This window comes from Cynocephalus volans, chromosome X (assembly GCF_027409185.1).
Source record: "Cynocephalus volans isolate mCynVol1 chromosome X, mCynVol1.pri, whole genome shotgun sequence".
In the NCBI taxonomy this organism is placed as follows: Eukaryota; Metazoa; Chordata; class Mammalia; order Dermoptera; family Cynocephalidae; genus Cynocephalus; species Cynocephalus volans.
In genome coordinates this window covers 28771509-28793125 of record NC_084478.1, presented here as the reverse complement: position 1 = coordinate 28793125, position 21617 = coordinate 28771509, and the positions used below count along the sequence as shown (strand labels likewise).

General features: G+C 38.9%; 1 protein-coding gene across 1 annotated transcript; it reads left to right on the top strand.

Annotated features, from left to right (window-relative positions):
* Positions 1 to 19049: 19049 nt before the first annotated feature.
* On the top strand, positions 19050 to 20888 carry LOC134368696 (probable ATP-dependent RNA helicase DDX53; the record flags this gene model as incomplete). Its single annotated transcript, XM_063085107.1, has 1 exon — positions 19050 to 20888. A coding segment is annotated over exon 1 (1839 nt), but the record flags the coding sequence as incomplete, so codon positions are not given.
* Between the last annotated feature and the right edge of the window lie 729 nt (positions 20889 to 21617).

Below are 21617 nucleotides of genomic sequence, written 5' to 3'. Positions count from 1 at the left end.
ATAACCCCAGAGTAGTAGAAGAAGCAAGTCCTCTACCAGATGACCAAACATCAATGAAAAAATACTAGAACTACAAAAAAACAAGAAGATATGACACCACCAAAGGAATACAGTAATGCTCAAATTTCAGACCCCATAGAACATGGAATCCTTGAAATGTCTGAAAAGGAATTCTGAGCAATGATCTGAAGAAAAATCAAAGAGGTAAAAGAAGACTCAATTAGAGAACACAATGAAACAAGAAAAAATGTCCAGAACACGAAGGAGGAAATTTACAAAGAGATTGATACCTTAAAAAAAGAGTGTAGCAGAACTCCTAGAAATGAAAGACTCAGTCAATAAAATAAAAAACGTAACAGAGAGGTGAGCAGCAGGCTAGAGCAAGCAGAAGAAAGAATTTCAGATATCGAAGGTGGTCTTTTTGAAATAACCCATGCAGACCAAAAAAAAAAAAAAAAAGGAAAGAATTTAAAATATGAAAAAAAATTAAGAGAGATAGCAGACAAACTCAAGTGCTCTAGCATCCAAATTGTGGGTATTTCAGAAGGGCTGGAGAAAGGAAAAGATATTGAAAAGTTCAATAACAGAAAACTTCCCAGGTGTAGGGGGAGATGCAGACCTTCAGATCCAGGAAGCTCAAAGGTTGCCAAACAGATTCAATCCAAAAAGATCCTCTCTGAGAAACATTATCGTCAAATTTGCAAAGCTCAAAGACAAAGAGAGAATTCTAAAAGCAGCAAGAGAAAAATGACAAGTCACCTATAAGGGAACCCCTGTCAGACTAACAGCAGACTTCTCAACTGAAACCCTACAGGCCAGAAGAAAGTGGAATTATATATTCAAAATACTGAAAGAAAAAAATTGCCAGCCAAGAATTCTTTACCCAGCAAGGCACTCCTTAAGAAATGAGGGAGAAATAGTGCATTTCTCAGAGAAACAAAAATTCTGGGAGTTCACTACTGCACGACTAGGCCTGTAAGAATTTCTCAAGGGAGTCCTGCATCTGGAATCCGAAGAACAATATTCACTATCATGAATATACAAGAAAGAGAAAAACCTGATGTTAAAACAAAAATGCCAGTGAGAAAGAGAAAGAAGCTAAATCATGCCACCTCAAATTTCCAGCTAACACTGAAGAAGAGAAATAAAAGGGGAAGTAATGATCAAAAGATATTTGAATCATCTAAACAAAAAGCAACTAAATGACAGGAATTAAACAATACTTGTCAATAACTACCCTAAATGTGAATGCATTAAACTTCCCATCAAAAGACACAGACTGATTGATTGGATTAAAAAGCTAGACCCAAGTATATGCAGTCTTCAAGAGACCCACCTCATCTGTAGACGCACACAGAGACTAAAGGTGAAGGGATGGAAAAGGATATAACATGCAAATTGAAACCATAAATGAGCAGGAATAGCTATTCTTATATTGGATAAAATAGACTTTAAACCAAAAAACATAAAAAGAGACAGAGAAGGCCACTGTATAATGATAAAAGGATCTATCCAGCTAGAAGACATAACAAGCATAAATATGTATGCACTGAATATGGGAGCACTCAGATGCATAAAGCAAACACTCTTAGACCTAAAGAAAGAAATAGGACCTAATACATTTATAGTGGGTGACCTGAACACCCCTCTCCCAGTATAGGACAGATCTTCCAGGCAACAAATCAACAAAGAGACACCGAATTTAAACTACACCTTAAACCAACCAGACCTGTCAGATATATACAGAACTTTTCACCCAACAACCAAAGAATATACTTTCTTCTCATCAGCACATGGAACATTCTCCAGGATAGACCACATATTAGGCCACAAATCTAGTCTCAGCAAATTTAAATAAATTGAAACATCCCAAGTATCTTTTCAGACCATAACAGACTAAAACTGGAAATTAATAACAAGCAAGACTCTGGAAACTATATAAATAGATGGAAACTAAACAATAGGCTCCTGAATGACCTATGGATCCAAGAAGAAATCAAACAGGAAATCAAAAAATTTCTTGAAACTGATGAAAATAAAGACACATCATACCAAAACCTGTGGGATACTACAAAAGCAATATTCAGAGGGAAATTTATTGCAATAAATGCTTACATCAAAAGAATGTAAAGACTTCAAATAAATGACCTAACCCTATACCTCAAAGAACTAGAAAAACAGCAACAATCTAATCCTAAAGGTAGTAGACAGAGAGAAATAATTAAGTTCAGAGCAGTACTAAATGAAATAGAGACCCAAACAGCAATGGAAAAGATCAACAAAACAAAAAGTTTATTTTTTCAGAAGATAAATAAAATAGACAAACCATTAGCTAGGTTAACAAAATAAATAAATAAATAAATAAATAAATAAAAGAAGAGAGAAGACCCAAATAACAAAAATTAGAAATGAAAAGGGGGACATTACAACCAATAGCACAGGAATATGAAGAATCATTAGAGAATATTATAAACAACTGTATGACAACAAAAATGAAAACCTGGAAAATATGGATAAGTTTCTGGACACATACAAACTACCCAGACCAAATCAAGAAGATATAGAAAACCTGAACAGACCGACAACAAACAACGAGATTGAAGAGGTAATCAACAATATTCCAACAGAGAAAGGCCTCCAGGTCTGGGTGGCTTTACAGCTGAATTAATACCAATTCTCCTAAAACTATTCCAAAAAACTGAGACAGAAGCCACTCTCCCAAACTCATTCGATGAGGCCAACATAACTTTGATACCAAAACCAGATAAAGAAACCAAAAAAAGAAAATAACAGGCCAATATCTTTGATGAACATAGACGCAAAAATCCTCAATAAAATATTAGCAATCAGAATACAGAAACACACTAAAAAAATTAAAAACCATGATCAAATAGGATTCATCCCAGGGATGCAAGGATGGTTCAACATATGAAAGTCAACACACTCAACAAACATCATGTTTGATGTTGATACATCACATCAGCAAACTCAAGGATAAAAACCATATGATTATCTCAATAGATGCTGAAAAAACATTTGACAAAACTCAATATGCCTTCGTGAGAAAGACTCTCGACCAATTAGGTATAGAAGGAAAGTATCTCAACACAATAAAAGCCATCTATGACAAGCCCACTGCCAGTATCATTCTGAATGGGGAAAAACTGAAGGCTTTTTTGTTAAGAACAGGAACAAGACAAGGATACCCACTCATACCACCTCTGGTACTAGCCAGAGCAATCAGGCAAGAGAAAGAAATAAAGGGCATCCAGATTGGAAAAGATGAAGTCAAACTGTCCCTATTTGCAGATGACACGATCCCATATATAGAAACATCTAAAGACTCTATCAAAAACCACCTAGAGCTGGCTAATAATTTCAGTAATGTTGCAGGATACAAAATAAATCCCTCAAATCAGTTGCATTTATATTCTCCAATAATGAACTAACAGAAAGAGAAATCAAGAAAGTAAGCCAAATTTCAATTGTCACAAAAAAATAAAATACCTAGGAACCAATTTAACCAAGGAGGTGAAAGATCTCTACAATGAGAACTACAAGCCACTACTGAAAGGAATTAAAGAAGACACAAAAAGATGGAAAGATATTCCATGCTCCTGGATTGGAAGAATTAACATTGTAAAAAGGTCTATATTACCCAGAGCAATCTACAGATTCAATGCAACCCCCATCAAAATACCAATGACATTCTTCACAGAAATGGAAAAACAATCTTAACATTCATATGGAATCACAAAAGACCCTGAATAGCCAAAGCAATCCTGAGCAAATAAATAAATAATTAATTAATTAAAGCTGGAGGCATAATACTACCTGACTTCAAATTATACTACAAAGCTATAGTAACCAAAACAGCAAGTACTAGCATAAAAAAATAGACAGGCAGACCAGTGGAGTAGAATAGAGAACCCAGAAATCACCCCTCAGGCTTACAGCCATCTGATATTTGACAAGGACAACAAAAACCTACATTGAGGAAAAGACTGCCTCTTCAATAAGTGGTGCTGGGAAAATTGGATATCCACATGCAGAAGAATAAAACCAGACATGCATCTCTTACCATATACTAAAACAACTCAAAATGGATTAAAGACTTAAGTATAAGACCTGAAACTGTAAAAATACTAAGGGAAAATATTGGTGAATCACTTCAGCAATTCTTTCTGGGCACAGGCTTTATGAACATGAGCATGAAAGCACAAGCAGCCAAGGAAAAAGTAAACAAATGGGACTATATCAAACTAAAAAGCTTCTGCACAGCAAAGGAAACAATCAACAGAGTGAAACAATGACCTACAGATTGGGAGAAAATTTTTGCTAACTATGCATCTGACAAGGGATTAATTTCCATGATATACAAGGAACTCAAGCAATTACACAGCAAAGAATCAAATAACCCAATTAAAAAATGGGTGAAGGAACTGAATATACATTCTTCAAAGGAAGACATACAAAAGGTCAACAGGTACATGAGAAAATGCTCAACATCACTAGTCATCAGGGAAATGCAAATTAAAACCGCATTGCAGTACCACCTCACTCCAGTTAAACTGGCTATAGCCAAAAAGATGGAGAATAACAAATGCTCATGAGGATGTGGAGAGAAGGGAACACTCCACACTGTTGGTGGGACTGTAAATTAGTACAACCACTATGGAAAACAGCATCGAGCTTTCTCGACAACTACAGATTGATCTTCCATATGATCCAGCAATCCCACTTCTGGGTATATACCAGAGGAATGGAAATCATCATGTCGAAGAGATACCTGCACGCCCATGTTCATTGCAGCTCTGTTCACAATAGCCAAGATATGGAACCAACCTAAATGTACATTGATGGATAATTGGATAAGGAAAATGTGGTATATATATACTATAGAATAACACTCTGCCATAAAAGAATGAAATCCTTCCATTTGCAACAACACAGATGAGCTTGGAGAAATATGTTGAGTGAAATAAGCAAAGCACAGAGGGATAAATACCACATGTACTCACTCATAAGTGGTTGCTAAGAGAGAAAGAAGGAACCAAAGAAAGATCACAGTGGTGTGTTGGACTTGCAGAGGGAGAGAACGTACCTAGGGATACAAAGTGGAGTGGAGGAAAGGGAGTTGGGTAGTGAAGTCGGGGATAATTGGGTGGGGGACATTGGGTATAATCGCAATTTGTACTAATGGGCATGCTGCCAGTATGGATCTAGCCATTACATTTTGGGCACGAGTAGTGACAGTCAGCTTTGTATCTCATGAATATTCATAATCAATGAAAAATGTACTGTGCAACCACAACAAAAGAAAAGCAAAAAGAATGTTTAATAGCATAAGGGAAAACAGATTATAAAATGACCTTGATTATTTTTAGAAAATTACATTGGCTTCAGTACTATGTTGAATAGGAGTGGTAAGAATGGAAATCCTTGTCTTGTTCCTGTTCTTAAAGGAAAAGCTTTCTGCATTTCCAGATTCATGATGACATTGGCACTAGGTTTGTCATATATGACTTTTATTGTGTTGAGATACTTTACTTCTTACCTAATTTGTTGAAAGCCTTTATTATGAAGGGATGTTGAATTTTGTGAAATGCTTTTTCTGCATCTGTTGAGATAATAATATGGTTTTTGTTGATTTGCACATGTTGAATCCCACTTGATCATAATCCCACTTGATCATGAATCCCACTTGATCAAGGTGTATAATCTTTCTGATGTGCTGTTATATTCTGTTTGCTAATGTCTTGTTGATAGTTTTTGTATCTATGTTCATCAAGGATATAAGCCTGTAGCTTTTTTGTTGTTGTTATGTCTCTGTCTGATTTGGGTATTATGGTGATGCTGGCCTCACAGAATGAGTTTGGGAGAACGGTCTTTGTTTCAATTTTTTGGAATAGTTTAAGGAGAATCGGTGTTAATTCCTCTTTAAAGGTTTGGTAGAATCCAGCAGGGAAGCCATCTGGTCCTGGGCTTCTCTTTGTTGGGAGAGTGTTGATTATTTCTTCAATCTCATTGCTCATTACTTACTGGTCTGTTCAATTTAAGTACTTCTTCTTGCTTCAGTATTGGTAGTTTATATGTGTCCAGAAATTTATCCATTTCCTCCAGATTTTCTTTTTTTTTTTTTTCTTTATTTTATTTTATTTTATTTTTTTAAATTTTATTTTGTCGATATACATTGTAGCTGATTATTGCTCCCCATCACCAAAACGTCCCTCCCTTCTCCCTCCCCCCTCCCCCCAAACAAAGTTCTTTCTGTTTGCTTGTCATATCAACTTCAAATAATTGTGGTTGTTATAACTTCTCCCCCCCCCCCGGTTTGTGTGTGTGTGTGTGTGTGTGTGTGTGTGTGTGTGTGTGTGTGAATTTATTTATTAATTTTTAGCTCCCACCAATAAGTGAGAACGTGTGGTATTTCTCTTTCTGTGCCTGACTTGTTTCACTTAATATAATTCTCTCAAGGTCCATCCATGTTGTTGCAAATGGCAGTATTTCATTCGTTTTTATAGCTGAGTAGTATTCCATTGTGTAGATGTACCACATTTTCCGTATCCACTCATCTGATGATGGGCATTTGGGCTGGTTCCAACTCTTGGCTATTGTAAAGAGTGCTGCGATAAACATTGGGGAACAGGTATAGCTTCGACTTGATGATTTCCATTCCTCTGGGTATATTCCCAACAGTGGGATAGCTGGGTCTTAAGGTAGATCTATCTGCAATTGTTTGAGGAATCTCCATACCATTTTCCATAGAGGCTGCACCATTTTGCAGTCCCACCAACAATGTATGAGAGTTCCTTTTTCTCCGCAGCCTCGCCAGCATTTATTGTTCAGAGTCCTTTGGATTTTAGCCATCCTAACTGGGGTTAGATGGTATCTCAATGTGGTTTTGATTTGCATTTCCCGGATGCTGAGTGATGTTGAGCATTTTTTCATATGTCTGTTGGCCATTTGTATATCTTCCTTAGAGAAATGCCTACTTAGCTCTTTTGCCCATTTTTTAATTGGGTTGCTTGTTTTCTTCTTGTAAAGTTGTTTGAGTTCCTTATATATTCTGGATATTAATCCTTTGTCAGATGTATATTTTGCAAATATTTTCTCCCACTCTGTTGGTTGTCTTTTAACTCTGTTAATTGATTCTTTTGCTGTGCAGAAGCTTTTTAGTTTGATATAATCCCATTTGTTTATTTTTCCTTTGGTTGCCCGTGCTTTTGGGGTCGTATTCATGAAGTCTGTGCCCAGTCCTATTTCCTGAAGTGTTTCTCCTATGTTTTCTTTAAGAAGTTTTATTGTTTCAGGGTGTATATTTAAATCCTTAATCCATTTTGAGTTGATTTTAGTATACGGTGAGAGGTATATACTTTCTTTCTCCTGCATATGGATATCCAGTTATCCCAGCACCATTTGCTGAAGAGGCAGTCCCTTCCCCAGTGAATAGGCTTGGTGCCTTTGTCAAAGATCAGATGGCAGTAAGTGTGTGGGTTGATTTCTGGATTCTCTATTGTATTCCATTGGTCAGTGTGTCTGTTTTTATGCCAGTACCAAACTGTTTTGGTTATTATAGCTTTGTAATATAGCTTAAAGTCAGGTAGTGTTATGCCTCCAACTTTATTTTTTTTGCTGAGCATTGCTTTGGCTATGCGTGGTCTTTTAGTGTTCCATAGAAATGTCTGAATAGTTTTTTTCCATTTCTGAGAAAAATGTCTTTGGAATTTTGATGGGGATTGCATTGAATTTGTATGTCACTTTGGGTAGTATGGACATTTTCACTATGTTGATTCTTCCAATCCAAGAGCATGGGATATCTTTCCATCTTCTTGTATCCTCTCTAATTTCTCTCAGCAGTGGTTTGTAGTTCTCATTATAGAGATTTTTCACCTCCTTGGTTAACTCAATTCCTAAGTATTTTATTTTATTGGTGGCTATTGTAAATGGGCAGGCTTTCTTGATTTCTCCTTCTGCATGTTCACTATTGGAGAAAAGAAATGCTACTGATTTTTGTGTGTTGATTTTGTATCCTGCTACTGTGCTGAAATCATGTATCAATTCCAACAGTTTTTTTGTAGAGGTTTAAGGCTGTTCGATATATAGGATCATGTCATCTGCAAACAGAGACAGTTTGACTTCATCTTTTCCAATCTGGATGCCCTTTATTTCCTTCTCTTCTCTGATTGCTCTGGCTAGTACTTCCAACACTATGTTGAATAGGAGTGGTGAGAGTGGGCATCCTTGTCTAGTTCCTGTTCTTAAAGGAAAAGCTTTCAACTTTTCCCCATTCAGGATGATATTGGCAGTGGGTTGGGCATATATGGCTTTAATTATGTTGAGATACTTTCCCTCTATACCTAACTTATAGAGGGTCTTCGTCAAGAATGAGTGCTGAACTTTATCAAATGCTTTTTCAGCATCTATAGAGATGATCATATGGTCCTTGTGTTTGAGTTTATTAATATGGTGTATCACATTCATTGATTTGCGTAGGTTGAACCAACCTTGCATCCCTGGGATGAATCCCACTTGATCGTGATGAATAATTTTTCGTATGTGTTGCTGTATTCTGTTTGCTAGTATTTTAGTGAGGATTTTTGCATCTATATTCATCAAGGATATCGGCCTGTAGTTTTCTTTTTTGGTTATATCTTTACCTGGTTTTGGTATCAGGATGATGTTTGCTTCATAGAATGAGTTTGGGAGATTTGCGTCCATTTCAATCTTTTGGAATATTTTGTAAAGAATCGGTGTCAATTCCTGTTTGAATGTTTGGTAAAATTCTGCTGTGAATCCATCTGGTCCTGGGCTTTTCTTTGTTGGGAGCCTTCTGATAACAGCTTCAATCTCCTTTATTGTTATTGGTCTGTTCAAATTTTCTACGTCTTCACGGTTCAGTTTGGGGAGCTTGTGTGTGTCTAGAAATTTATCCATTTCCTCCAGATTTTCAAATTTGTTGGCGTATAGTTGTTTATAGTAGTCTCGAATGATTCCTTGTATTTCAGATGAATCAGTTGTAATATCGCCTTTTTCATTTCTAATTTTTGTTATTTGAGTCTTCTCTCTTCTTTTTTTTGTTAGCCATGCTAATGGTTTGTCAATTTTATTTATCTTTTCAAAAAACCAACTTTTTGATTCGTTGATCTTTTGAATGGTTTTTTGGTTTTCAATTTCATTCACTTCTGCTCTGATCTTAATGATTTCTTTCCGTCTGCTAACTTTAGGTTTGGATTGTTCTTGTTTTTCTAGTTCTTTAAGGTGAAGTGTTAGGTTGTTCACTTGCCATCTTTCTATTCTTCTGAAGTGAGCGTTTAATGCAATAAATTTTCCCCTCAATACTGCTTTTGCAGTATCCCACAGGTTTTGGTATGATGTATCATTGTTTTCATTAGTTTCAAGAAATTTTTTGATTTCCTGCTTGATTTCTTCTTGGACCCATATGTCATTAAGTAGAATGCTGTTTAATTTCCATGTGTTTGTATAGTTTCCAGAGTTTCGTTTGTTATTAATTTCTAGTTTTAATCCATTGTGGTCTGAGAAGATACATGGGATAATTCCAATTTTTTTGAATTTATTGAGACTTGATTTGTGACCTAATACGTGATCTATCCTGGAGAATGATCCATGTGCTGATGAGAAGAATGAATATTCTGAGATGGTTGGGTGGAATGTTCTGTAGATATCTGCCAATTCCAATTGGTCTAGAGTCTTGTTTAGATCTTGTGTTTCTCTACTGATTCTTTGCCTAGATGATCTGTCTAATATTGACAGTGGGGTGTTCAGGTCCCCTGCTATTATGGTATTAGTGTCTATTTCCTTCTTTAGGTCTAATAGAGTTTGTTTTATAAATCTGGCTGCTCCAACATTGGGTGCGTACATATTTATGATTGTTATGTCTTCTTGATGGATCAGTCCTTTTATCATTAAGTAGCGTCCCTCATTGTCTCTTTTTATGGTTTTTAGTTTAAAGTCTATTTTGTCAGATATAAGAATAGCTACTCCAGCTCGTTTTTCTTTTCTGTTTGCATGGTAAATCTTTTTCCAACCTTTCACTCTTAGTCTGTGTGAATCTTCATGGGTGAGGTGGGTCTCTTGTAGGCAGCATATAGTTGGGTCCTGCTTTTTGATCCAGTCAGCCAGTCTGTGTCTTTTGATTGGGGAATTTAAGCCTTTTACCTTAAGAGTTGTTATTGAAAGGTGTTGATTTATTCCTAGCATTTTATTGGTTGTTTGGTTGTCTTAGGTGTCTTTTGTTCCTTGCTTTCTGATTTACTGTTTGCTTTCTTTGTTGGTGGTTCCTTAGGTTGTAGATAGTGTTTTTGTTAGCTTGTTTTCTCTTCATGAATGCCATTTTTATTATACTAGCAGGTTTAGAATTTTTCTTGGGTTTTTATGGCAATGGTAGTTATTTTTTAGGAACCAAACCCAGTACTCCCTTGAGGATTTCTTGTAGGGGTGGTCGTGTGGTAGTGAAATCCCGCAGTTTTTGTTTGTCTGAGAAATATACTATTTGCCCCTCATTTCAGAAGGATAGCCTTGCAGGGTAGAGTATTCTTGGCTGGCAATCTTTGCCTTTTAGTATGCTGAAAATATCATCCCATTCCTTTCTAGCTTTTAGGGTTTGTGATGAAAAGTCTGATGTTAACCTGATTGGGGCTCCCTTATAGGTGATTTGACGCTTCTCTCTTGCAGCTTTTAAGATTCTCTCTTTGTCTCTGAGTTTTGCCAATTTGACTATGACATGTCTTGGAGAAGGTCTTTTTGGGTTGAATACATTTGGAGATCGTTGAGCTTCCTGGATCTGAAGATCTGTGATTTTTCCTATACCTGGGAAGTTTTCTGCCACTATTTTGTTGAATATGTTTTCAATGGAATCTCCATTTTCCTCCCCTTCTGGAATACCCATGACTCGGATATTTGATCGCTTAAGGTTGTCTGATATCTCTCTCAGATTTTCTTCAATGTCCTTGATTCTTTTTTCTTTCTTTTTGTCTGCTTGTGTTATTTCAAACAGCCCATCTTCAAGTTCAGAGGTTCTCTCTTCAACTTCGACAAGCCTGCTGGTTAAACTCTCCGTTGTGTTTTGTATTTCGCTGAATAACTTCTTCAGTTCTGCAAGTTCTGCTACATTTTTTTTCAGGACATTGATTTCCTTGTATATTTCCTCTTTCAGATCCTGTATACTTTTCCTCATTTCATCATGATGTCTAGCTGAGTTTTCTTGTAGCTCATTCAGTTTCCTTAGAATTATCACTCGAAATTCCTTGTCAGTTATTTCAAGGGCTTCTTGTTCTATAGGATCTAGAGTTTGAGATTTATTAACTTTTGGTGGTGTACTTTCTTGATTTTTTGTATTTCTGGTATCTTTTTTTTGGTGTTTATTCATTGTGGCAGGGGGTTTCACAGTCCACCGGTTTGAGACTAATGACTAACTAGGATTATGCTGTGGTTGCCAATTTGGTATGGCTCCCTCCGTGACTGCTCAGTTGGCCTCTAGTGCCTTTTGTGTGTGGTTGCGTCGGGTCTTGGGCTTTTCCGGGGAGCCACCTTTCTGGTCAGCTTGGACTCTGCTGGGCTGGTGGATCATGTAACACAGGGTGTGTGATCTCTGTTGAGCTTTCACTTCCTGTGCAGGACTTCACCCTGTTCCGTGTGCTCTGGCCCAGGCTGTTAGATCGTGCAGTGGCGACCCCACCGGGTATGTGGTTTCTGTCGAGTCTCCGCCTCCCTGGACGCACATCTCCCCGCTCTGTGCGCACTGTGCTGGGCTGGGGCGTGTCTTCTGCAACCCTCGTCTGTAAGCTGGGCCTTCAAGACCCTGCTCGGCACTGCCTTGCCCAGGAAGTGTACCAGGTTTCTGCTTGGCACAGACGACCGGTCTCTCTGGGTGCCTTTGTAGCATTGTGTAGATCTTTCTCGGGTCTTGTTCACCTTTGTATCCCCCCCGGTATAAACCGAGTCTAGCGCCCGCCTGCCGCCTGCTCTCTGGCAGGTTCAAGCAGACCTGGGAACTCTCCTACCACACTATTCCCAACCAGAAATTCATTAGGCATTTTTCCAAACTGGTGGCCGCAGAGATGGTATCTGCCTCCCAGTAACAGGAAGTTTACCGGGCGCCGGAGTCCAGGGTGTGGTGGAGTGACCGTCGGCCCGCCCGTACTTCCTTGCCCTCCCAACACTGGCCGGGGACGCCACACGGCACCAGCCCCGCCAGAGAACCGCGGAGGGAGAGGGAGAGGAGGCCGGCCCGCAGGCTCCGGTAAGCCCCGCGCCAGGCCAAGCAAGTGGGAGGGCTCAGTGATGGCCGAGCTGGGCGGAGCTGCCCGCACCTGGGAAAATGGAGGCAGCACCGGCGCGGTGAGTGGCCTGGTGATGCAGGCGGGAGCCGCGTGGGCATCCACCCCCCGAACAGATCTGTGCCAGAGAACACTCACAGTGCTGTGCCAGGTCGAGCGCTCACTCTGTCTCTGGTTTGCCGTCTTCCGTGTTCTCGGCAGCTGCCGCCTCGGGCTATTCAGTCGCGGCGCGGCTCGGGAGCTCCCAGGAATGTTCTTTAATGCCGGCCTGAAACCTCGAATCCTGAATAGGGCAGTTGGCCGCCTTCAGCGCGGCCCCGGCCTCCGGGGTCCTGTCTGCATCCACAGCAGCCCTGGCGCCGTGTTCCCTGTTTCGAGACTCGCTTTTGCAGCTAAGAAACAGTTCTATTCCTGCTCCACACTTCAAAGCTGTTGCCTATAAATTGGGCAGCCTCTCCTGCCGGGGGCAAAGTGGCGTTCAGCCCCCACGACCGGCCAGCAGCTGCAGTCCTCCCTTACGAGATGGCAAGAGGAATGTCCACAAGTTTCCTGGCTGCCTGAGGCCCAGTGGCCGCGTTTTCCACCTCAGCTACTCCACGCCAGCCGCCGCAGCCGCCGCCATCTTGAAACCCCCTGGGTTTATTTCTTCCCTCCAGATTTTCAAATTTGTTGGCACATATTTGTTTATAAAAATCTCTAAATCTTCTCTGTATTTCCGTGGTATTGGTCATAATGTCTCATTTTTCATTTCTGATTTTTGGTATTTGGATCTCCTCTCTTCTTTTTTTAGTTAGTCTGGCCAATGACTTGTCTATTTTGTGTTTCTTTTCAAAAAAACACAACCTTTTGTTTCGTTGATTTTTTTGTACCATTCTTTTGGTCTCTATTTCATTTAGTTCTTCTCTGATTTTAATTACTTGTTTCTGTCTACTGCTTTTGGGATTAGATTGTTCTTGTTTTTCTAGTTCTTTGACATTTAAAGTTAGGTTGTTTATTTCTATTCTTTTGAATCAAGCACTTATTGCAATAAACTTCCCTCTTAGTACTGCTTTTGCAGTTTCCCATAGGTTTGGGTAAGTTGTGCTTGTGTTTTCATTTGTTTCAAGAATTTGTTTTGATTTCCTGCTTTATTTCTTCTTTGACTCATTGGTCATTCAAGAGCATGTTGTTTCATTTCTATAAGTTTGTATAGTTTCCAAAGTTTTGTTTGTTGGTAATTTCTAATTTTATTCTCATATATATACATATATTCACCATATATCAAAATCAACTCAAAATGGATTAAAGACTTAAGTATTAGACCTGAAACCATAAAACTCCTAAAATAAGACAGAGAGGAAACACTTGAGGATGTAGGTCTGGACAAAGACTTTGTGAAAAAGATCTCAAAAGTACAAGCAACCAAAGAAAAGATAAACAAATGGGTTTATATCAAACTAAAAAACTCCTCCTGTACAGCAAAGGAAACAATCAACAGAGTGAAATCACAACCTACAGAATGGGAGAAAATATTTCCAAATTATACATCTGACAAAGGATTAATATCCAGAATATACAAGGAACTCAACAGTATACAAGAACTTAACAGTAAAAAAAAAAAAAAAAAAAAAAAAAAAAAAAAAAACACAATTAAAATATGGGCAAAGGAGCTGAATAGGCATTTCTCAAAGGAAGACATACAAATGGCCAACAGGTACATGAAAAAATGCTCAACATCACTGAAATGTAAATCAAAATCACATTGAGATATCCTTTCACCCCAGTTAGGCAGGCTATTATCAAAATGACAGAGAATACCAAATGTCGGCTAGGATATGGAGAAAGCGGAATGCCCCTACAGTGCTGGTGGAACTGTAAATTAGTACAGCCACTATGGAAAACAGTATGGAGGTTTCTCAAACAGCTACAGATAAAACTATCCTATGATCCAGCAATGCCACTACTGAGTGTATACCCAAAAGAATGGAAATCATCATGTCAAAGGGATGCCTGCTCTCCCTTGTTCATCGCAGCTCTATTTATAATAGACAAGATATGGAACCAACCTAAATGTCCATCAGCGGATGACTGGATGGGAAAATGGGGTATACACAATAGAATACTACTCAGCCATAAAAAAGAATGAAATTTTGCCATTCACAGCAACATGAATGAGCTTAAAGAAAAATGTTAAGTGAAATGAGACAGGCACAGAAAGAGAAATACTGCAAGTCCTTACTCATAAGCTGGAGGGAGGGTGGGAGGAGAGAAGGCAGGAAGGCTTCCCTGAACTTTCCCCCAAGGCCACATTGCGTTTTCTTTCCCCTGAAAGTTTAACATCCTTCTATCTCTCATCTCATACCTCCTCTAGTGACAGATCAGACCTAACTCCCTTATAGGCCTTTACCTCAAGTTTCCATCCACCCAGACCTCCCTCCAGCCTGTAACCATGAGTAACAACTCATAGCACCCTGACTTGTGTTTGCTAATTGTCTTAGTCTGTTCAAGCTGCTATAAGAAAACACCACAGACTAGGTTGCTTATAAACAGTAGAAATGTATTTCTCACAGCTCTGGAGACTGGGAAGTCCAAGATCAAATCACCAGCAGACTCAGTGTTTGGTGAGGGCCTGCTTCTTGGTTCACAGCAGTCTTTTCACTGTAGCCTCACATGGCAGAAAGGGCAAGGCGTCTCTCTTGAGCCTCTTTTATAAGGGCATTAATCCCATTCATGAGGGCTCTGCCCTCATGACCTAATCACCTCCCAAAGGCCCCACCTCCTCATACCATCATCTTGGAGGTTAGAGTTTCAACATATGAAATTTGGGGGGACACAAACATTCAGACCATACTAATGTTCTAGATCAATGCTTATAAGTACTTAGGTTTCATATACCAGTAACATTTCAAAGCCTAAACTTGCCACTGGCACTAGTTTTACACTCTTTCTTGCCCTAGGAAAAATCTTTTAAAATCACTTGTTATCTTCATTCCATTTTTAAAAGGATATTTTACAAAAAATAAAAGGCCATAATGTTAAAATAAAATAGAAAATTTAAATTGAATGAATTTATATTTGTGAAAAAAAAAATATTATCCTTAGTTTTTCATTTTGATGTGGACCAGAGGAAATTCTATTGGGGAAATCCTTGGACAGGCATTTGGTGACCTCCGTAGTTGTCTCTCAACACCTTTGATTCCTATACCATGGATAATTGACACTGGGAGAGTTCCTACTACGAACCAACTTCTGTATCTTTATATGTGTCTCTATGTGTGTATGGGATAGCTATTAGCATGCTATTCTACAGATAGCAAAACTAAGGCATAATAAGTTTGGAACTTGCTCAAGGACTCACAGAAAATAAGTGGTGGAAGTGAGATTTGAACCCAGTTATTTAGGCTCCAGTGTTCTTGACTGCTATCCCACACCGCTGCAACTTCTTTCAACTCTATGGTATGAGTATGGTTCTATGCACAAAATAAACACACCAGTATGTGCAATGATCATGGTAGTTTTTGCCATAATATATCACATCTTCTGAACAGAGTAATGGCCCGACATATGAAGAGTCTTCAAAAGGTTCATGAAAAGATTCATATTATCTTTTATATTTTAATTCTATTTTCCTATCAACTTTTTGAAGTACACTCACATATCATCCCAAGAAGACTATTTCTGAAAAGGGTATTTATAAATTGTAAAGTGCTGTATGGATGTAAAATCTGCTATAATTAGTATAATTATCAACACCAACTAGAATTAAAAAAGTCAAGTTTTTCTTAGGTCATCAAAGAAGGTTTATTAAATAAAACACTATTTCTAAGGGAATCCCATCTACAATATTTTAGGCCAGCAGAATTAACTAATTTATAGGAGAGTTTGTGGAAATTAGAGTTATTGAAAATTAGCCCAATTCACTGCCTGCAGTATTTTACTACCTTGCTGTTGCCTATAAGGTCCTAGGGACCACCCTAAACAAAACGTTGGGTTGTCTTAAACACATTCTTGTCATTCCTTACATCACCTTTCTTCTTACCTTGAGACAAACTTTACCTAACCTTTACCAGAAACTCAATCCCTTCACTCTTTGTCTCTCTGCCCAACAAGAACCTCTTAGCCAGTTACTTCACTCGAAAGCATCTGACAACATCGCACTTTTGTGTTTTTTCAAGAGCATGGTAATAAAGCACCATGATAAGCCACAGGGGTTTATATTGAGTGGGAACATTTCAGACACAAGGGACAAAACTACTGTAGAGATACTTGAAGAAAAGAATGTTATACTGGTGGCCCTTAATTAGATAACAACCAATTTTTCCAACTGATAAGGTCCATCATAGGTGGTAATGAATGACACTGAAGGCACAATCCCTCTCTGTACTTGCGATACCCATAAAAGTCTCCTATCAGTTCTGTATGATCCCAGTAATTCACCACAATGGATTTCACCTTAAAGTGCACTGCTCTCTACTCAAATTTTACAGCTACCCCTCTCCCAATAACATGACCTTCCTTCACTTCACTTTCAAGGCTTCTTCTATTCTTCCATATCACTCACATAAAACAACAGTAAAAGCTAGTCACCTTATAGCAAAGGAATACAAGCCCCTGTCCACAAGTCAAGGAATGGTTCTGGGTTTATATCTCAATATAAATGCATTATTGAAAAACTGATGGTATAAATTCACTAGTTTAGTTAATAGTAACACACTAATAGTGATTTCCTATATTTGACAAATAGATCACGGTAATGTGAGATGATAAGATTAGAAGAAACAAACAGGTTGAGGGGTATATGGGAACCCCCCTATACTATCTGTGTGACTGTTCTGTAAATTTGAAAGTATTCCAAAGAATAAGTTTATTCTAAAAATTGATGAGGAGGTCCATTGGCCAATTCCTTTGGGAAACTTTCAGTTAAGAAATTAATTATCTCAATGCTTGTAATTATCAGAGCTTTGGGACTATCTATTAAGCATTATAACTTTATCAGAGGGAATGTATGGTGCTGCATTTTCCAAACATATTTGGACAGAACCCTTTTTTCTTTCTTCAAAAAGTTTCTTTCCAGAAAAGTGCTGACATAGAGAAAGTTTTTCCCAACGTGTTACAGACTCTTATCTTATACTGGACCATGTTCAAATTTTAATCAGCATCTTTGTCTGACGAGAGAAAGAAGCCATGAACATTAAATTGGCAGAAGATTTGAAACTAGGGATAATATTATGGATGAGAAAATAATCACTAAAATTAAACTTAATAGGCTACGTCAATTGACCAAACTTAATGGGATGAATATAAAAGGATAAACATAGAGTTTACATTTAGTTAAACAAATTAAAAACAAAAAATCAACAGAGTAAGTTCAGGATGAAGAAGAACGGACTTAAGTGCCCATTATGTTACTACGAACAGCTTTGTGTCTCAGGAGATCTTAGGTCAAATTAGTAGAACTGCCATGCTCGGTGAAGAGGCCCTAAAAGTACTTTTATGGTAAGGCCATTTCTGCAGATCTTTTTTTTTTTTTTTTTTTTTTAAGATCTATGTGCTGCATAAGAAAAGGTCCTCATTGAGACATTTCCAAAGCAGAGGGAACAGGATGATGTGGATCTGGGAAACTATGTCATAGCAAGAAATGTTGAAGAAACTCAAATGTTACCCTGATGAACAAACATCCTAACGGGATTTGACAGTGGTCCTTACATACACAGGGATACAAGGAGAATGAAATCTATTCTGTGTAACTTCAGAAGTCAGAAGAAGGATCTAAGGAAGCAAGTGGAAGCACATCATCTCTGTGACCATTAAACAGCCTCACAAAAGAATGAACATCCTTGAAATGAAGTGAGCTTCCTGCCTCTGGGATTGTTCAAATAGAAGCTGGATGCCCAGCTGTCCAGATTGCTGCCAGGTTGTCTTCTGCATTATACCTGATAAATGACTTCTACAGAACCTTCTAGTGCTAAGATCTCAGAATATATGAAACCACAGGGAAAGGGAAAAAATTAAGAGGCACCGAGAAGAATGACAAACCGCTGAAAACACCCCCAAAGGTCCCTCAGGCCGCACTCTGCCTCTCTTCTAACCATCATCCCTGTGATAATATCTGGAAACTGCCTGGACAAGTGCTGGGGTTTAGCTGAAGAATCAGAGGCAAAATGCCATCCCTGAGTATGTACCTGAGAGACCATTGATGGTATAATTTAATTTACACTAGAGGGCAGGGGAGTGATGAATTCCTCTAGACCAAGTATTGTTGATACTCCAAAAGAAATTTACCAAAACAAATAAACACATAAACACACAAGTATACAAACAAATAAGTTAATTTTTTAGAACTCTATTTTTTTCTCCTATGGAAATAATGGGCCTATAAAAAGTTCAATGTGTACAAATTTAAGGCCTGCTTCAAGGTTGCCCCCAAGCTGAGCCAGAACTATCATGACGACAGTGAGAGCGAGCTGGACACTCAGGTCACAAAAGTTAGGAAGGCTCTCTCTCAGGGTCCTGTAATTTCTGGCAGGGTCAGCCCCTGAGAGGGAGTGCCTCTTTAAATGTACGTCACAGCCACCTGCTTACATCACACTAGTCCCGGCCCCGTGATTGGTCAGGCATTCAACGCCCCTCCCCTCTGCAGCCTCAAACACTGGTTGCTTAGGTAACAGCCGCTTCAAAGCCTGCAGAGTGGGAGGCGGCAGACCAGACCTTCTCGCATCTCCTGACCATATGTAGGCCAGAAGCTGGCACCGACACTACCTCTACCCTACAATGTCCCGGGTCCCGGACTGGAAGAGGGCAGAGCGTAGTCCAGGAGCTCCTGGGGCCAGCTGCGATGACAGAGGTGGCAGAGGCAGCAGTTGGAATGGCCCCTCAGGCGGTTTGGGTCCTAGAGCCGCAGGCTCCCATGAACCACCACTCTGCTTTAGACTGGAGAACCACCTGGTTGGCTCAGTCATTGGTCGTGGTGGGTCAAAAATAAAAGACCTACAGCGTTCGACAAACACTAAAATACAGATTAAAAAGGGGGATTGCGAAGCAGTAGTGAAAATTTTTGGCAGCAAAGATATGAAAGCAAAGGCCAAGGCAGCTATAGATACTCTTATTAAAAGACAAGAAAGGTACCGTTCAGAATCGGATGTGGATAATGCTGCGTCCCAACCTCCTGTTGGGAGAGACGTAAGCACAGTTAACGTTGTCAGAGAAGCTCCGCCATTGATGGATTTGGATCGTATTAAGGCAGAAGCCGTGGCGTGGGAAAAAAGAAAGTGGGCAGATTTACCACCAATTAAGAAAGACTTTTACACAGAATCCAAAGCTACAAGCTCCATGTCTAAAGAACAGGTAGACAAGTGGAGGAAAGAAAATTACAACGTAATGTGTGATGACTTGAAAGATGGTGAGAAGCGTCCCATCCCTAATCCAGCTTGTGAATTTGAGGACGCTTTCCGTCCGTACACAGAACTTATGAAAAGCATAACAAGGGCGGGTTTTCAAAAACCAACACCAATTCAGGCACAGGCATGGCCCATTGCCTTAAAAGGAGTAGATCTTATAGGAGTTGCCCAAACTGGCACAGGCAAAACATTGTCCTACTTAATGCCTGGGTTTATTCATCTTGATGGTCAACCGATATCTAGAGAACAAAGGAATGGACCTGGCATGCTAGTCCTCACTCCCACCAGAGAATTAGCTCTTCAGGTGGAAGCTGAATGTTCTAAATATTCATATAAAGGTCTGAAAAGTATTTGTATACATGGTGGTAGAAATAGAGAAGGACAAATTCAAGGCATTACCAAAAGTGTAGATATCATTATTGCAACTCCTGGAAGACTGAATGACCTGCAAATGAATAAGTTTGTTGACCTACGAAGCATAACCTACTTGGTCTTAGATGAGGCAGATAAAATGCTACATCTGGGGCTTGAGCACCAGATTAAGAAAATTTTGTTAGATGTGCGCCCAGATCGGCAGACTGTTATGACAAGTGCAACTTGGCCAGATTCTGTCCGTAGACTTGCACAGTCTTATTTGAAAGAGCCTATGATTGTTTATGTTGGCACTCTGGATCTAGTTGCTGTAAACACAGTGAAGCAAAATATAATCGTTACCACAGAAGCAGAAAAACGAGCTCTTATCCAAGAATTCCTAGAGAATATGTCACCAAAAGACAAAGTCATAGTGTTTGTCAACCGAAAACTTGTTGTTGATGACTTATCAAGTGATTTTGGTATCCAAGGCCTCCCTGTGCAATCACTACATGGTGACAGAGAGCTATGTGATCGAGAGGAAGCATTAGAAGACTTTAAAAGTGGAAAAGTGAAGATATTGATTACAACTGATTTAGTATCCCGAGGACTTGATGTTAACGATATCACACACGTATATAATTATGATTTCCCACAAAACATTGAAGAATATATCCACAGAGTAGGACGTACTGGACGAGCAGGAAAGACTGGAACGTCAATTTCCCTTATCACTCAAGATAATTCAAAGATTGCCAATGAATTGATTCAAATTCTGAAAAGAGCAAATCAGAGTGTCCCAGAAGATCTTGTAGCGATGGCCAAGCGATACAACTTCCATAAACAAAAAAAGGGGACACAGAAAAAAGACCAGGAAAATCTTGAGGAAAACCCAAGAAGAATTATGTTTACATTGAAAAGTTGTACCAGCTACGGGAAGATTTAAGGCATGTTGAACATACACAGTATTCAAGATACATAAGAAAGTTATTGGAAACATACTGGCAGTTTGAAGACATAACTGATTCTTAAATAACTCTAAGCTTTCAATACTGTGTATGTTCTTTAATAAAAAAATGTTTTTAAAATGAGAGCGTGAGATACTTTGTGGGGAAAAATTGAATGCTATGTATTGGTAAAATCTTGTTTCTTTAATAGTCTGCCATGTCGATCTGTCTTAAAGACTTGGTAGAAGGCAGTGATGGTGCTTTTCTTGCTTTATAATAGTTGCGCTGAATTGCAGCATACATCGCTTTCATTAAGCTTATTCCAGTCAAAATATTCTCTCCCCAGCACCCCCAATGGTTGGTGCCACAGTAATCCCTAAACATATCTCCACTGTCATTCCTGAATTATTTTTTAGTTCATTAGAAAATAAGTGCTAAATCTTCTAGAAGATTCTACAGTTCTATATTATCTGATAGATGTAACCAAGAGAACACGTGTCTGACTGTCTGGGAATCATATCCTTACGTGAATTCTGTCACTAACCACTGATTAGAAATTCCAGGGAGGTCACTTGTCTTCTCTAGGTCTCAATTTCTCCACTCATAAAATGGGATGGTTAGATTAAAAAAATTTGGGGTCTCCT